The sequence below is a fragment of the Stenella coeruleoalba genome (assembly GCF_951394435.1).
Source record: "Stenella coeruleoalba genome assembly, chromosome: 4".
Taxonomy (NCBI): Eukaryota; Metazoa; Chordata; class Mammalia; order Artiodactyla; family Delphinidae; genus Stenella; species Stenella coeruleoalba.
In genome coordinates, this window is record NC_137149.1 from 5,721,062 (window position 1) to 5,738,367 (window position 17,306).

At 41.5% G+C, this 17,306-nt stretch overlaps 1 protein-coding gene across 1 annotated transcript in view; it reads left to right on the plus strand.

Annotated features, from left to right (window-relative positions):
• SLC7A11 (solute carrier family 7 member 11) overlaps positions 1 to 17,306 on the plus strand; it is an 87,785-nt gene that overhangs the window by 66,874 nt on the left and 3,605 nt on the right. Inside the window, exons 7-11 of the mRNA XM_079920342.1 lie at positions 2,170 to 2,293; positions 4,179 to 4,282; positions 5,044 to 5,140; positions 6,710 to 6,859; positions 8,101 to 8,278. Of these exons, the coding sequence (XP_079776468.1) occupies positions 2,170 to 2,293; positions 4,179 to 4,282; positions 5,044 to 5,140; positions 6,710 to 6,859; positions 8,101 to 8,278 (653 nt within the window). The remainder of the gene's footprint in view (positions 1 to 2,169; positions 2,294 to 4,178; positions 4,283 to 5,043; positions 5,141 to 6,709; positions 6,860 to 8,100; positions 8,279 to 17,306) is intronic.

Sequence of the window (17,306 nt, forward strand, 5' to 3'; positions counted from 1 at the left end):
TAAACTCTCTAAGACTTCATTTCCTCGTATATAAAATGGTAATTGTGCTCCTAACTCACAGGATTTTCCAAGGACAAAATGAGGCAAATATGTAAAGTAGCTAATAAAAGGGTGGGTAGTAGCAGCATCTGCTGTTTTTTGTTATTGACAAGCTGAGGAAGAACAAAAGGAGAACTAACCTGGAAGTTTCAAATGTTTTAAAGGTCCCTTCTGCTAAAGTCAGTTTAGAAATCCTCCCTCAGAAAGACCATAATCTCTGGGCAGGAGACACAGGCTGCCTTGAAAGAGCTGGGCTGGGAGGCTAGATGCTATGCCGGCAGGGCCACAGTCAAATTTCAGAGTGACTCCTCTGTGCTCTGTGACAGCATCATGTGACATGACAGTACTACCTGTCCCGGACAGGTTAGGTGACTTCACCGCACTGAACAGTAAATCACCTCACTTTTTATTAGCAGAACCTTTGCATTTCTTAATCCTACTCTTGGGAGGAGATCTCTAGAGAGTGTCTTCCTCCCTCTCTTTCTCTCTGCTTCTCTCCTCCATAGAAAGAACTCAGAACCCCATTTGGCGTGTTACAAGAGCTGAAGGATTCGAGTTTCAAATATTGATAATACAGTGAGTGGTTGAGAAGCTGCCTTTATCTTTAATATGCCTTATGCCACTTACCCCTCTGTATTTAATTGGCCCAGTGATCTCCTTTGCTTACGTTTAGCGTTTATCAATCACAAGCAGCAATGCGTGGTACGGCATGAACAGAAAGTTCCACGGGACCCTCTTCACACTGGGGAAGGGGAACATCTGCTCCTTTTCTAGCAGGATGCCAGGATTTTAGAGGTCAGTGTGTTTCCCCATCAAGGCTTAAGGCTTTGGGGACCAGGGGAAGTGTCGAGCTCCAAGCAGCATAATGAATGGCATTTGCTGGCTGGCTGGGTTTGCCTGTTCTCAACAGGGGATAGAGAATTCGGCGTAATGAGCTGGGACTTAGTGTGCTCAACACACCCAGCTTGGGGAGTGGGGCAGGCTGTGCCTTTCTTGTTCCTGGTTCGGACCTGTATTTTCATCTTGGAAGAAATTATAGGGAGGTCTTCATTAGTGGTACCCAGCAGGGTTAAGGCTCCCTGAAGGCTGATAAGCTCTATGGCTAAAAAAAAAAAAAAACCCACAAACCCATCCGCCTTTGTGCAGGGAGCCGAAGGTTTAAGTTGCTTGAACTGGAAACAGTCTGAATAGGTGATTATGTTAAGCAAGTAATGTGTATCGGTAACATGGAGTCAAATTATGAGGGTCAGTAACTTCCTGGCTTTCCCAGTGCGTTAAATGAAGACATAACGTTGTGTTTGCACCGGCTGCTTCCTGATGCCGCGTGGTGTCAGCACCGTCCGGTCCTATGTACTTCACAGCATGTCACCTCTAACTTCATGGGATTATCTGTGCTCTTGCTTTAATAGATACTCATGATCTTGAGCTCCCTTTGAACTCACAGCAGGGCAGTGCAAAGGCGTTATTGGGAACACTTCTGGGCTTTTTGTGTTATGTACAAAGTTATTATTACTGTCATTTAGAAAGGTAGATATATGTTGCTGGCATGCTTCCAAAAGTGTACACGTATTTGATGGCAAGGGGAATTACTGAAGGGGAAGACACTGAATGCGAAAGATCTTTTGGGAAACTAGTATTAGAAAGGTGTCAAGGCAAGTGAATCAGGATTTGAAAGGCATATATATAGGACAGTGGATCTCAAAGCGTGGTCCCCTGGCCAGCAGCATCAGAATTACCCAGGAACTTGCGAAAGATGCAAATCCGCCTGAATCAGAAACTCCTGAGGTGGGCTCAGCAATCAGTCTCTGTTTTAACAAGCCTTCCGGGTGATACGTGCTCAAGTGTGTGAAACCCTGCCGTAGGATTTATGGAGCACAAGGATCGGACAGACCCACATGTTCTGGGGTAGAGCAGTAGGCAAGACAAATGTACCTCCCCTGATGGACTTTATTAAATTACAAAGGAATATGTGGTACTTCACCCCGATGAAATGTTTAGACATACCCAACAGAGCCTGTAGTTAGCCATATACCATGTTGTTCTTTGTTTGAATGAGCCTGTTATCTTCTTTGCTTGCAGAGAAATGACTAACAAAAGATGACTGATCAGTGATTCCTTTGTGCATTTCAGAACCATCCCCCTTGCGATATGTATATCCATGGCCGTCGTCACCATTGGCTACGTGCTAACAAATGTGGCCTACTTTACGACCATTAGTGCCGAGGAGCTGTTGCTTTCAGAGGCCGTGGCAGTGGTAAGTCTAAGTTGGGAAAATGCCAGTTTGAATTTAGGTTAATGAAATGATGCAATTTTATAGTAGTTCCCTCCAGCAGAAAGTGTTTTGAAATCCAGTAATTCTTTTTTAACTGAATGATAACGAATATTGTAAAAATTTAGAACATACCTTAGCATAGTCCATTTAACTGATACAGCTACACTCCTATATGATTTCTCTGTACTGTTAATTTCATGTAAAACATTTCCACATATGCCTGCTTGAAAACATATTTCCACACATACATGTTGAATAGAAGTCATTATTCTTCCAACATGTCTTTAAAGACAGGCGGGCAGTTACTGAGTTTAAATGAATGCATTTTGGGGTATGCAAATGGCAATTGATTCTGTACTCCTCCCTGTTTAGACGCTTTTCAAATGCTAACTTAAAATCTTTTTCCCAAAGTACCACTTTAGAATTTCCAAATGGACCACATAACATTTTTTTCCTAGTATATATATATCATTTTGAATACAAGTTCTAGGATATTATTAATTTGAGGAAATGCTGAGTTATTCAAAGTTAAACAGATGTCATTGCTATAGTACTTCTCAGAATATTAGAGAAGCTAATGTGCATTTTAACTTCCTGAGATGCGGATACTCATAATTTTACAGCATTTTCCAAAATTTATTTGACTTCAGGGGCATCTTTTGCTTTCAAAGGTCATGTTATGGGACTGCTATTCTGTGACACAGACTTTTTGGTATAAAAACTTAGCTAGTAAGAGGGCACTCATTCATGACCTTGTAACAATGAAGGGTGAAAAAAAAAAAGAACTTCCCATCACTAGATGTCAGTTCCTTTTAAAATAGTCACTATTAGGTCATATCAGAAACATCCACAGGGAACAAATTATCTCATTTCATGTGAACCTATGTACGAGTTCACTGTATTAAAAAAGACTCTGTCCACTGTGGTAACTTCTACCAGACAACCAAATGCAAGAGCTTCCTGATGTCAGGTCGTCATCTCATCTTACTAGACAAAGGGCAGCACTTAAGTCTTTGAGCGTAATGTGGTCCATTAATTACATAGCACCGACTGCATCAAGGACAAGTAAAGAATCCCACATTTTTTTTTTTTTTTTGGAAAATACATCCTTCATGAAAATTTGCAATGTTGCACATGCCATGCAACAAAAGGAAAGGTCAGAAGTTTTGTTTAACTTTTATATTTTCTGTAGCTTGGTTTCCTTGGACTCGTGTTGGTGTTCTAGCCTTTTAATAGGAAACTACAGAAGGAATTGGCAGATAACTGAGAGGGCGGGATGGACCTCATAAACGGAGATTCAGCTGATGTGATTATTCTGGGCAAAAGATTTTCAGAACTGTTCATATCCATAATACACATGATTAAGTCCTCAATTATTTTTTGCCACGCTTTTAAGTCATAACAGTGGGATTGGTATATGAAACAGGTATCGGCAACACTTCTCAGTGTACCTTTGTACTTCGCTATAAAAATGTGGCTTTCCAGATGAGAGACAAGGTATTCTACAGAAGGATTTCTGTCTCTAAAAGGAGAACTTCTGTACTGAGTTTTTTTTATTTACCAGAGTCAGAGACAATAGATATCATAGTTGCTAAAGATTTGATCCATGGATCATTGCTCTTTGGAAGTAGAGGGAAGGTGCTTGTTTAGACTATTGCCCATAATTCTGCAACAAGCAGGGACATGGTACCTGCCTTTGATTATTATTCTAAGAGGTTAGTCTGACCCTAACCCAAAACAAGGATTATAAAACACACACAGATCACCAGGTAAACAGAAAGTCATAGAGCGAGTTTGGCCTAAATTGTTTCATTTTATTCCACTTTCTGCCAGAGCATTAATTTGCTTCCTTCTGTCTTTTCACTAGACTTTTTCTGAGCGGCTCCTGGGAAATTTCTCAGTAGCAGTTCCAATCTTTGTTGCCCTCTCCTGCTTTGGTTCCATGAATGGTGGTGTGTTTGCTGTCTCCAGGTGAGTGAGTTCAAGAATTTCTAGAAATGCATTGCTGTGTCTGAGATGGGATGTGATGAGGATAAGTTTAAAAAGAAAAGAAATAGTGCCTCTAAACCTGCTGTTTTTAAAGGGAAACGCAAGATTGAAATCTTTCTCCAAGTATCAACAGCGTGTTCTATTCTGTCCATTAGAGGGCACTGTTTGTCTACTCATAGCCTACTCTGAAGCCCGGCATGAAGGGGTTTTTTGTTGTTGTTTTAACGTTATGTCTACAGAGTTTAACAACAACATTTTATTTCTGGCAATAAAATCTTTTGTTTCTCTAAAGGTGACAAGCAAAAAAGTAAAGTAAGAGACACCAGACATCACCATACCACCATCTGTATCCCTTTTGTTTGATGCAGAAGTCCCTTTTGTTTTAATTTGATGAAAACCCAGTCAGATAAATGTGAATGGTGTGTGTGTGTGTGTGTGTGTGTGTGTGTGTGTGTGTATGTGTGTGTGTGTTGAGTTGCACTGGATTGATAACACACGAGCAGTATTAGAAATCTAGAACGAAATTCACCACCAGCTATTTATATGTGGGGTGAGTTATGCTGAGTCAGATGTTGCTACCGTTTCTCCTCAAAGGAACGTAACATTTTGGCAGATTTTATAAAATTCGAAGTAATCACCTAAGAAATGTCAAACCATTTGGTATGAAGAAGATGCAAGTTTTCTCTTCGATTTCTGGATTTTTTCCCTTGGAGATGATTAATTATGCATTTTTCTCCTGTCAGGTTATTCTATGTTGCATCTCGGGAGGGTCACCTTCCGGAAATTCTCTCCATGATTCACATCCGCAAGCACACTCCTCTGCCAGCTGTTATTGTTTTGGTAATGCATAGTAACATGTGTCTCTAGATGTAACCTCAAAGAACAGCTTAGCAAAGAGGATTCCAAACTTGACTTCAGCTCGTGCTTTCTGTTCTCATTCATCGCTAAAGTGGCTCTATGTGTATCCTGGTGGATTTGCAGAGGCAGAATATTTTCCATCGCTTCCCTTCATCCAGTATATCTGATGCATATTTGATGCTTTGGAGCGATAACACGTCCCTTCTTTTTCATCTTTGTAGAAATCTGTGAGATCAAAGGGAAATGATTGCCTGGGCTCCTGTCACCGACAGAGAGCCTCGCAGAAAAGGAGGTCGAGGAATAAGTCCCAATTCTACTTATTGAAAGTGGAGCTATAAACTACAGTTCCCAAACGCCCAGATGTCTCATCAGAGGCCCCTTATCATGAAATGCATACAAAGTTATAGAAAAAGTGGACAGAATCCTAGACAGTGCAGGGATTCTGTGCTTGAAAGTGAGAATTTTGAGAGCAACCGTAAATGGGAGAAATAAAAGCACCTAAACTTAAATTTGAGCTGTACGATTCTTTATGCAGAGAAAAGTATTTGTGAAACACGGGATATGAAAGACTGTGTAAGGTGTAGAAGGCCTCAGATCCCCATTGGCAATGTTATATTCCTTTTTACCTACTATTTTTTCCCAATAACGTTTCCAAAACCCAAAAACATTTCCCAGAAATGTTTCCCGGTAACATTTGTTCCCAATCTCCTGCTGTCAGGCGCACCACAGAATGCACTGAACACTTTCGTGCCCCCATCTCCACCCCCCATGGGTTTCATTTGTTTCAAAATGTTTCCTTGAAATTTCTTTGTAAAGGCCGGTGGGCGGGTGGGGTACTCTGTGGATTCTGGAAATGTACTTCACTTGTGGGAACAGAATGTATTATTTTGTGGGAACAGAATATATTATTGGTGAAGAGGGCTTTCATTGTAAGCCTGCGTTATCAGTCATGCTGTCCTTGGTCTGTGCAGCTGTAGAGACTTGCTATGCTGAACTCTGCGCTCCATTCTTTTCTGCGGTCTTGAGGGTCACATGTGGCAAGCACCCAGGGAGAGGAAGCGTGGAGGAGGGAAAGGTCAACGTTCTGCACTCAGGAGAGGACACAGTCTCTAGAGGTGGCTGTCTTTCCTGTGTATGCATAGCCAGGGGCTCATCAGACACCATTCGCAGAGCTTTCTGCAAATGTGTGTACTGGATGCGCTTTTGACTTTTATCGTTAGTTATTTACCGACCATCTCAGTCTCTGGGTCTTTAAATTTTGAATCATCGAGTGTCCTGTGTTTTGCTCTTTGAAAGCACGTGCTCTTAACTCAAATGAAAAACAGCTAAAAATAATGCGTCCATGTGTGTGTGTAAAGAGAGAGTAGAAAAGCTGGATGTATAGCTAGGAGGTTAGTTGACTATAGGTGTTAAGCGCAATGGTCGTTTATCAGTAGAAAGAATCGTTTGGAAAAGATAATAATAACGTGCAGTGATGATATTGCTTGTTATCACGTGTGTTCTCTTTTAACTCACTGTGCGTGGTTTTTCTCTCCCTCCCCCCCCCCCCAGCACCCTTTGACGATGGTAATGCTCTTCTCTGGGGACCTCTACAGTCTTTTGAATTTCCTCAGTTTTGCCAGATGGCTTTTTATTGGGCTGGCGGTTGCCGGGCTGATTTATCTTCGATACAAACGCCCAGATATGCATCGTCCTTTCAAGGTAACCTCCGCGATCTTGATGGGTTTACATAAATCTTCCTCCTAATGCCTGGTCCTCCCTTTGTCATAAGTTGATGATGAAGAGCTTGGGCAGGGGGGCAGAATCCTCTGGAATAAAATGTTTAACCCTTGCAGGTCATGCCTTCATATGGGATTTATTTTACTTTGAAAAAATAGTTCATCGGCTCGTTTGTGATGTACCGAACTTTGTAGGTCACATGGTTGAAAAGTGGGGATATTAATATACAATGTTTGTTATATTGATTTTTCATGAATGTGTCTAATGACCTGATATGTTCAAAATATAGACTGCTGCTTTTTTTTTATGCTGAATAAGTTGTGGACAACCATACTCAGAGTGAGGCCGATATGTATGAAATCATCACTGATTCAAACTTTAAAAAGGATGCTGCTTTACAAAAAGGCATTTTAAGAGTTCTTAAATGTTATGACTTGTTTGATTGCCCCTTTTCTGCATTGTACACTCCAGAAGGAGTAGAAATGTGAAATACATAGGGAAAGTGAAGATGTGCGAATATACCACTTAATAGAATGTCCATTTACCATAGCTAAGTGTTTCCTTTTGGGAGGGCTGGCGCATATGCCTCTAGCCTTGAAAGTTCATGGACTGATTTGTCTTTACTATGTATTTGCTTTTAAGAAATAACACCGATCATGTTGTCCGTCATGTCGTCAGAATTTGTTTCTAATTATATTCATTGCCTAATGCCGGCAACATCTATATTAGTGGTTGAATAGGAGTTGGCCTGTTTTATCCCTGTCAGTTCTTATTGTGAATCTCCAACAGAAAATCGATATGCACTGAAAGGCTTTAACATGTAACAAGCAGCCCGTGCTCCTGGCTCTACATGAAAGTGGATTCTAATCATAATTATCAGAGAACCAATCTTTTACAATCAAAAACGTAACTCGTAAAACATAGTGCTTAACTAGTAAAATAGTTCAAACAGAACATCTCTAATGAAACACACTTATTTATCCTTAGATGTTGTTCTACCCAAAGTTTTTTGTGTTTTTTTTTAATTTAAAGGAGTGTGTTTAATATAGTCTCTGTGCCCCATGCAAGAGATTTCGGTACGAAGGTGTGGTAGGATGGTGCCTGTCGCTTGGTCACGTGATCAAGGTGTATCACCTGATCACATGACTGATGTGCTCATCTTGAATCCACCTTCTGTCTCTTGAACCACCCTTGAAGTGATTTTCTTCTGTGCTGTGTTCCAGGTGCCGCTCTTCATCCCGGCTTTGTTTTCCTTCACGTGTCTCTTCATGGTCGCCCTTTCCCTTTATTCAGACCCATTTAGTACAGGGATTGGCTTCATCATCACTCTGACCGGGGTCCCTGCCTACTATCTCTTTATTATATGGGACGAGAAACCCAGGTGGTTTAGAAGAATGTCAGGTAAGACTTTTAAGCAGTTTCGGGACCTTTTGAGAGACCGTGTTGTAGAAAACCCATCTATGTGTACCTATATAACATGCATGCATTAAAGTGTGAAAATGTAAGTGGGGAAATTGCTAGTTTGACTATGTTACCGTATTCTAATGAGAACGGGTAGAAGAAAAGGCAGGAAGGATGTTGAGGGTAGAGCTGCTGAATCCTTTCAGGATATTGAGTTCCAGTTGCTTTAATCACTTCTTAGGAGAACAAATTTTTAGATAGAATTTTATCAGCAGTTCTGTAAACGACCTAATTGTTCTTCCGAATCCCTTACTAACTTAATCGTTTCTATCCTGGGTTGAACGTAGTTTATTGATTCTGTATGATAACATACTACTTAATGAGTGATATGAGATTTGGTGGGGGGTTACGTAGAGCCTGCAAAGGGCTTAAATATCATTATTATAACACCACCCTATTGGTGAATCATGGAGGGTCATAAGAACAGCAAGAATGCTCATGAGGGGCCTTCCCCGGTGGTCCAGTGGTTAAGACTCCGCGTTCCGGGCTTCCCTGGTGGCGCAGTGGTTGAGAGTCCGCCTGCCGATGCAGGGGACACAGGTTCGTGCCCCGGTCCGGGAGGTTCCCACATGCCATGGAGCGGCTGGGCCCGTGAGCCATGGCCGCTGAGCCTGCGCGTCCAGAGCCTGTGCTCCACAACGGGAGAGGCCGCAATGGTGAGAGGCCCGCGTACCACAAAAAAAAAAAAAAGCAGTAGGTAGGAAGGGTGCTTAGGAACAGCCTCTGTCAAAAGCCTCACCCTCTGTCAGGGGCTCTGCCAGTGACGCTGTTTTCCTCACATCATCGTCTCATTCAATCCTCCCCAAGATCCACGTGTGAACTGGTTGATTTCTATACCCAGATGGGAAAACCAGGGTGCAGGGAGATGGAGAATTTAAGTGTATAGATTTTAAACCACTGAGCTGGGATTTGAACCCACGTATGCTGGACTTCAAATTCATGCTCTTTTTGGATTGGGTACCTGTGGGAAGAGAGAGAGGGAGAACTTTATCCAGAGGAGCAGATAGGTTCTTGCTGGTGAGGTTGGTGAGTTTAAAAATCCACTTTTTTTCTTTTCATTCATTTTAATTTACTTACTTTGCCATCATTAATTTTTTAAAGCCCAGTAAAATGTTCAGGGAAATTTCTGGTCAAATTATTAATAAATAATGTCAGTGTTACTAAAAATAAAAAACAAACAACTCTGTGTACATATTGCATCTCTAGTTTGCTGCACAAACTCATTTAGAAGCTGGTCATTTAACATAGACATCTGCATCGCTTCTCGGCCTTTTGGCTAAGATCAAGTGTAAAATAGACTTCTGCTAGTACTCTATTAGCTTTTAATTGGTGTTTGATATCTTTAGACCTTATACTATTATTTATACCTGCATTTTGTTTCCTAGCTGGCAACATTATTCCCAGAGGAAGTGTTACTATAAAAGTTAGGTTCTTCAAGGTTTACACAGGCACACAGATTGCCTAGCAGGGTATTTAATCTCTGTGTCTTGTTAGATCACACTGGTTTTCGGTAGAGTATTTTTAGTTACGTTTTATCTGTTGTAGGCAATACATAGAGAGCCTTTGCTGAAAAACAAATCCAAGTCTTGTTAAACAGTATGTACCATTAGGATTGCTCGTTGCCAATGTTCAGGGTAGATTAGTACTCACCACTGTGGGGGGGGGGGGTCTGTGTCCATCTCAGATCCTGGCTAGAGACAATTAAAACCCCTGAATGCATGGAAAACCATGAGAATTTAGGAAGAAAGAGTGGGTAGCCCTAGAGTTGGACTACAGTGTGAGAGACCATGATGAAAGAACAAATTCCTGTTCTTGCGCACTTAGTAGGCATTTTGTCCTTCCTGTTTGCAGTCAGCCAACTCTAAAAATGCTTTCCTTCTGCTAACATGTGCCTATTTTCTTCCATTTCTTTGCCGGTACGTATCAACTACTGGTTTTCATGCCTGCTCCTTCTTTGATGTTTTTCCATGCTCATGTAGTTGTGAAGTTTTCGGTTATTTTTCTGTCTCCAGTGGCGTTTTGCACATCTCCAAGGACTCTCAATGTAGCGTTAGCCATTCGTGAAAGTAGCAGCAGGTCGCAGCCCCATGATGGTTATTTGGTTCTCAACAACGCCATTGAGTCTTACCAGGGAGCGTGGCAATTCTGCCTGGACACTGCGATCATTGTAACCCTTTATCTTTATAGCTGCCTTTTGAGTGAGTTTGCGAAAAGAAACAATCCTCTGTAATTTTGTTTGATTTTCCACTTAGGCAGCATTCTTAAAGTAAAATAAAGAAAATTCATAATATTTATCGCGGCCGTAGCAAGTATTTTCCTAGCCTTTGGCCAAAACAAAACACTCACACACGGACACACAACACAGCAGAGTCCTGAGCCATCACCTCGCCTCTTCTCCCAATTGCCTCCTTGTTGTCAGGGAGAAACTCAGTGTAAACTTGGAGCCAGAGAGCCTCTGCTTGGAGCAGTGTGCAGAGTTAACACCAAATTGTTCTGCTGGGGAACATTCTTTAGCCTTGGTCTGATCACTTATTTTCACCCGAGTATACCTGAACAGATCCTCCCTGTGAAATGATAGTTTATCAAAATACATCTTACCAGGGGGCATCCCTTAAAAAAACACAGGGTCACCGAACAGCGTTCAGAAAACGGAGACAGGCTGCTGAGTTGAGATAGCCAGAGGACGTTCAGAACCCGAGAAGCTGAGCGTTTCAGAGACTTGATGAATTTCTCTGGCCACAGGATGCCAGCATTGAACCACGCTTCATTTGATAGCATTCCTGGCATGAAAAGAAAATGTGCTCTTAAGGGAATACTCGGATGTGCAGAGAGCTTTTTTCCCCCATCTGTGATGGAGTGCTTAATTCATCTGGGTCGATTTATTTATAGAAACACAAGCTTCTCACCCAAGGAAGAGGGGACAGATACCCCACCGACATACTCAAATTCATGGGGATGCTGGAGCCGGCAAACCCCAGCCAGGGCTCCCCGCAGCCGTTTTCCTCGGCCGCCTCTGTTTATCCGTCCAACCCCATCACAGCTGGGAGTGCGTGGGGTGACTGGAAGTTGGTCCCTCTGGCTCCGGGCGAGTTGGGGAGGACAGCTGTATTTAAACAAAATCTTTAGTGATAACGAATCATACTGGGCAGCACCACAGAATGACTGTTGTCCATCGTGGACAGATTTTGCAAAACCAGAATTCTAAAAGCATGGTCTGCATACAGTGTGTCGTGATCAGTTTGTGTATGATGCTCCACTGAAAGCTGCCGCAGGCATTTGACAGACTCTTCACGAAGACTGAGGTGCGATGTTTTACGAGAGTTAAGCTTGCCTGAATTTCTTACCAAACCATCTTCACTGTAAGGGTCAAATGGGGCCATGCACGTGAAAAGGTTTTGAAGGCTTTTCCAAAAAAAAAAGAAAAACGTAGACACTGTGGTTATGATTTCTGGGGAAGCTTGGTTTTGTGCTAATGTTTCATAGGCTTATTCCATTTTGGCTGTAGTTCCCACGCTTGTACCAGGTATGATTGGATAAATCAGATTTTGCAAGGGCAGTAGTTGTTTCAGTGGATTTCCAAAACAATGACTGAACATGGAAGACAAAGCTAAAAATATTTCCATTGCTATTTGGTCTTATAGCTTACATAACTAAAAACACCAAATGCAGACTCAATGGCTCGACTTTATTTAAAGAAATATTGTCAGGGGGCTGATTATTCCCAAAGCCAAAGGCCCTATATGGGTAGGGATGTAGTTGGAGACCACATGCTCTGCAGCTTTTGGGGGCAAGCAGGAAGCTTCCTCAGAAGCTTACCTGGGTCCACTGAGCACCGCTCTGTGACCCCCATGGCTGTAGATGACCTGGTGGGAAAAGTTGGTAGGACTCCAAAAGCCACTCAGAGCCCAAATCAGTCACTCTGCTCAAACCTCCATCATGCTGAAAATTATTTAAATCTCGAGATCCCAAGAGAGGGCATAAGAAAGCCACACGAGGGACCGTCCACAGGGCTGACTGAGCGTGGAGGTATTACTGGGTGTGTAGAACGAGGAGAGAGGTTCTTTGGCCCCAAAAGTGCTACTGAATGGAAGATCCAAATGGAGCTTTCAGGAAGGAGAATGCCACACGAGCGGAGCAACAGGATCTCTTAAGTTGTTCTCCCTCTGTCTGGACCCCATGCAGTGTTGTGACATGGGTCAGTAAGACGTCTAAGAAAGCTGAGGGCTGCAGAATTACAGAGGCACACTTTCGGAAAAGGCTTTCATTTGGGGCATGCAGGAGTAGATGCTGCATTAAAAAAAAAAAAAATCTCCGTAGACAACTGCATAAGTAGTCACACACACGCGTGCGCGCGCGCACGCACTCAAGAACGGCCGTCGTTACGGAGACTAGTTCGAGTAGCGACTGCAGGACTTCTCCGGAGAGGAAGGGCTGCAGAGCATGTCACCTTCACCCCACCGCTTTGCAGTTGACCATGGCAGAATTCTTGTTATTTAAAGCTATCAGTTAGTCCTAGCTCCATCTCTGCCCGCAAAAGCCACATCGCCCTTACTGTCGACTGGTATCTACTTTTCCACAGTCTCTTTTTCTAGGATAATTCTATCATTTCCCTTTTCTGTAAACATGAACTTCAGTTGCTCTTGAGCACTCCCTTGTGCTCCATGTAGATCTCAATGTCAAGAGTGGGCTGGGACAGAATAGAATTCATTCGAGAAACGTTTACATAGAGTTTATCATTTGCAAGAATGACGCTGGACCCTTTGTAGTGAATGTATATTATAAAAATCAGTGTGCTGAGGAAAACAACTTGGGAACACTGTTAGCAAATAAAGGATGAAAAAACGTGCCTTTTTTAGTGGCATTAAATATTGCTGGGAAGGGACTCTTACAGGTGACAAGTCATAAAAGAGGAGAAAGATGGCCTGTCTGGATGAGAGACGATGTGGCTCTGAAAACCATCAAGACAATAGGCACCAGGGGCTTCAGGACCAGTAACAGTTTGAAGAGGTTTTGTGGAGACCAATTACAGAGATAAGGGGTGGACAAGAGCTAATATCTCAGGAAAGTGGAGTCACAGGGTTCTAAGACTGTCGAGATAAAATGACTGTAGAAATCAGCTAGCCCAGTGACCCCTGCACTTTAGTGTCTATCAGAATCACAGATTTATGGGCCCTACCTTCAGTTTCTGATTCAGTAGGTCTAGGATGAGGCTTCAGAGTTGTATTTCTGATATCTCAGATGATTCTAATGTTGCTGGCCTGGGGATTATACTTTGAGAACCACTGATCTAGTCCAAGACCCTCATTCTTCTTTATTTATTAATTAATTTTTAAATTAAGAAACAACGGACCTATAACATCGTGGAAGTTTAAGGTGTAGGAAGTGTTGATTTTGATATATTTGTATATTGCATTAGATAAAACACAGTAGCGTTAGCTGGCACCTTGACAATGTCTTTATCATGGTAGACATCTTTTATCATTTGTTGTCCTTGAGAACAGTTAAGTTATAGTCTCTTGACAACTTTTATAATACAGTATTGTTGACTATAATCTCCAGAACTTATATATTTACTAGTTGTACGTTTGTACCCTTAAACAACATCTCTTTAATTTCCCCACCCCTCCAGCCCATGGTAAGCACTCTCTGCTTTCACAAGTTCAGTTTTTTAAGATTCCACATATAAGTGACATCATACAGTATTGTCTTTATCTGTCTAACTTATGTCACTTAGCATATGTCTTACAAGTCCACCCATGTTGTTGCAAATGCAGGATTTCCTTTTTCCTCATGGCTGAATAATATTCCAGTTGTGATATATATACCACATCTTCTTTATCCATTCATCTGTTGATGGACACTTAAGTTATTTCCTTATCTTGGCTACTGTGAATAATGCTGCAGTGAACATGGGTGTACAGACATCCCTTTGAGATACTGATTTGAATTCCTTTGAGTACATACCCAGGAGCGGAATTGCTGGATCATACCTACCATAGTTCAATTTTCAATTTTTTGAGGAACCGCCATACTGTTTTGCACACTGGCTATACTGATTTACATTCCCATTAACAGTGTATAAGGGTTCCTTTTCCTCTACATCCTCACCATTTGTTATCTCTTGTCTTTTTGATAAAAGCCATCCTTTTGCTAAGGTGAAGGTGATATTGTGATTTTGATTTTCATTTCCATGATGATTAGTGATGTTGAACACCTTTGCATAATACCTCTTGGCCATTTGTATACCTTCTTTGGAAAAATATCTATTCAGGTCCTTTGCCAATTTTTAAATTGGATTATTTTCTTTTTTGCTATCGAGTTGTGAGTTCTTTTTATATTTTGGAGAGTAGTCCCTTATCAGATGTATAGTTTGCAAATGTTTTCTCCCATTCTGTAGGTTGTCTTTTCATTTTATTGATTGTTACCTTTGCTATGCAGAAGCTCCTTAGTTTAATGCAATTACACTTATTTATTTTAGTTTCTGTTGCCTGTGCTTCTGGTGGCTTATCCAAGAAATCATTGCCTAGACCAATATCAAGGATCTTTTCCCCTATGTTTTCTTCTAGGAGTTTTATAGTTTCAGATCTTGCATTTAAATCTTTGATCCGTTTCAAGTTAATTTTTGTGATTGGCATGAGGTAGGGGTTCAGTTTCATTCTTTTGCATATGGATATCTAGTTGTCCCAGATACCATTTATGGAGGAAACTGTCCTTTCTCTATGGTGTGTTCTCGACACCCTTGTCAAAAATTAGTTGACCATATATGTGGGAGTTTACCTCTGTGCTCTCCATTCTGTTCCACTGATCTGTATGCCTGTTTTTATGATAATACCATACTGTTTTTTTTTTAAGATTTATTTATTTATTTTTGGCTGCATTGGGTCTTAGTTGCGGCACGCAGTCTCTTCATTGTTGTGCACAGGCTTCTCTCTAGTTGTGGCGTACAGGTTTTCTCTTCTCTAGTTGTGGCACGCAGACTCCAGAGCGCATGGGCTCTGTAGTTTGTAGCACTCGGGCTCTCTCCTTGAGGCGCGCGAGCTCAGTAGTTGGGGGCGTGTGGGCTTAGTTGCCCCACTGCACGTGGGATCTTAGTTCCCTGACCAGAGATCGAACCCACGTCCCCTGCATCGTAAGGTGGATTCTTTACCACTGGACCGCCAGGGAAGTCCGCATAATGTTTTGATTGCTATAACTTTATAATATAGCTTGAAATCAGGTATTACAGTACTTCCAGCTCCGTCCTTCTCTCTTAGGATTACTTTGTGGCTCTAAATAAATTTTAGAATAGTTTGTTTCTATTTCTGTGAAAAATGTCAGTGGAATTGTGATCAGGATTGCATTGAATCTGTAGATCACTTTGGGTCATATGAACATTTTCACAATATTACTTCTTTCAGTCTAGGAACATGAGGTATCTTTCCATTTGTTTGTGTCTTCTTCAGTTTCTTTCCTGAAAGTCTTATAGCTTTTAGTGTATAGGTCTTTCACCTCCTTGGTTAAATTTATTCCTAGGTATTTTAATTTGTTTGATGCTATTGTCAGTGAGATTGCTTTCTAATTTCTTTTTCAGATAATTCATTGTTAATATATAGTAATACAACTGATTTCTGTGTGTCAATTTTGTATCCTGCAATTTTACTGAATTTTTTTTATTATTTCTAACAGTTTTTTAGGGGTCTTTGGGATTTTCTATATAAGATCATGTCATCTGTGAACAGAGATCATTTTACTTCTTCCTTTTTTTTTTCTTTTTTTGCGGTACGCGGGCCTCTCACTGCTGTGGCCTCTCCCGTTGCGGAGCACAGGCTCCGGACACGCAGGCTCAGCGGCCATGGCTCACGGGCCCAGCCGCTCCGCGGCATGTGGGATCTTCCCGGACCGGGGCGCGAACCCGTGTCCCCTGCATCAGCAGGCAGACTCTCTACCACTGCGCCACCAGGGAAGCCCTTCCTTTTTGATATGGATACATTTTACTTATTTTTCTGCCTAATTGCTCTGGCTTAGTACTATGTTGAATGCATCCTTGCGTTCCAGAGATAAAACCCACTTGATCATGGTGAGTGATCCGTTTAACGTGTTGTTGAATTTGGGTGGCTAAAATTTTGTTGAGAATTTTTGCATCTGTATTCATCAGGGCTATTGGTCAGTAATATTCTTTTCTTATAGTGTCTTTGTCTGGACTTAGTATCAGGGTAATGCTGGCCTCATAAAATGAGTTTGGAAGTGTTCCCTCTTCTTCATACTTTCATATCTTTTCATGCTACTGATTAGCATATTTTGGTTTCAGCTTAAAGAACTCCTTTTAGCGTTTCTTGCAGGGCAGGTCTAATGACTACAAATTCCTTTAGCTGTTGTCGACCTGGGAAAGTCTTTCTCTCTCCTTCCTTTCTATAGGACAGCTTTTCTGGGTGAAGTATTCTTGGTGGTAGTTTTTTTTCCTCTGAGCGTTTTGAATATATCATCCCATTCTCTCCTGGTCTGTAAGATTTCTGCTGAGACGTTTGCCGATAGGCTTATCAAGATTCCCTCATATGTGATGATTCTTTTATGTCTTGCTGCTTTCAAGATTCCCTTTTTGTCTTTGATTTTTGAGAGCTTGACTATAATGTCTCAGTGAAGTGAATGTCTCAGTGAAGACCTCTTTGGGTTGAATCGGTTTGGAGATCTTTGAGCTTCTTGTACCTTGATGGCTGTATCTCTCCCCAGATTTGAAAATTTTCGGCCATTATATGTTTAAATAAGTTTTATGTTTCTTTCTCCTTCTCTTCTCCTTCTGGGACTCCCATAATATGGATAATTTTTCTTTTGATCATGTTCCACAGTTCATGCAGGCTTTCTTCTTTTTTATTCTAATTTCTTTATTCTCCTCTGAGTGGAAAATATCAAGAGGTCTGTCTTGAAGCTCCAGGATTCTTTCTTGTGCCTGATTGAGGCTACGCGTCAAAGCTATTACATTTTTCATTTCATT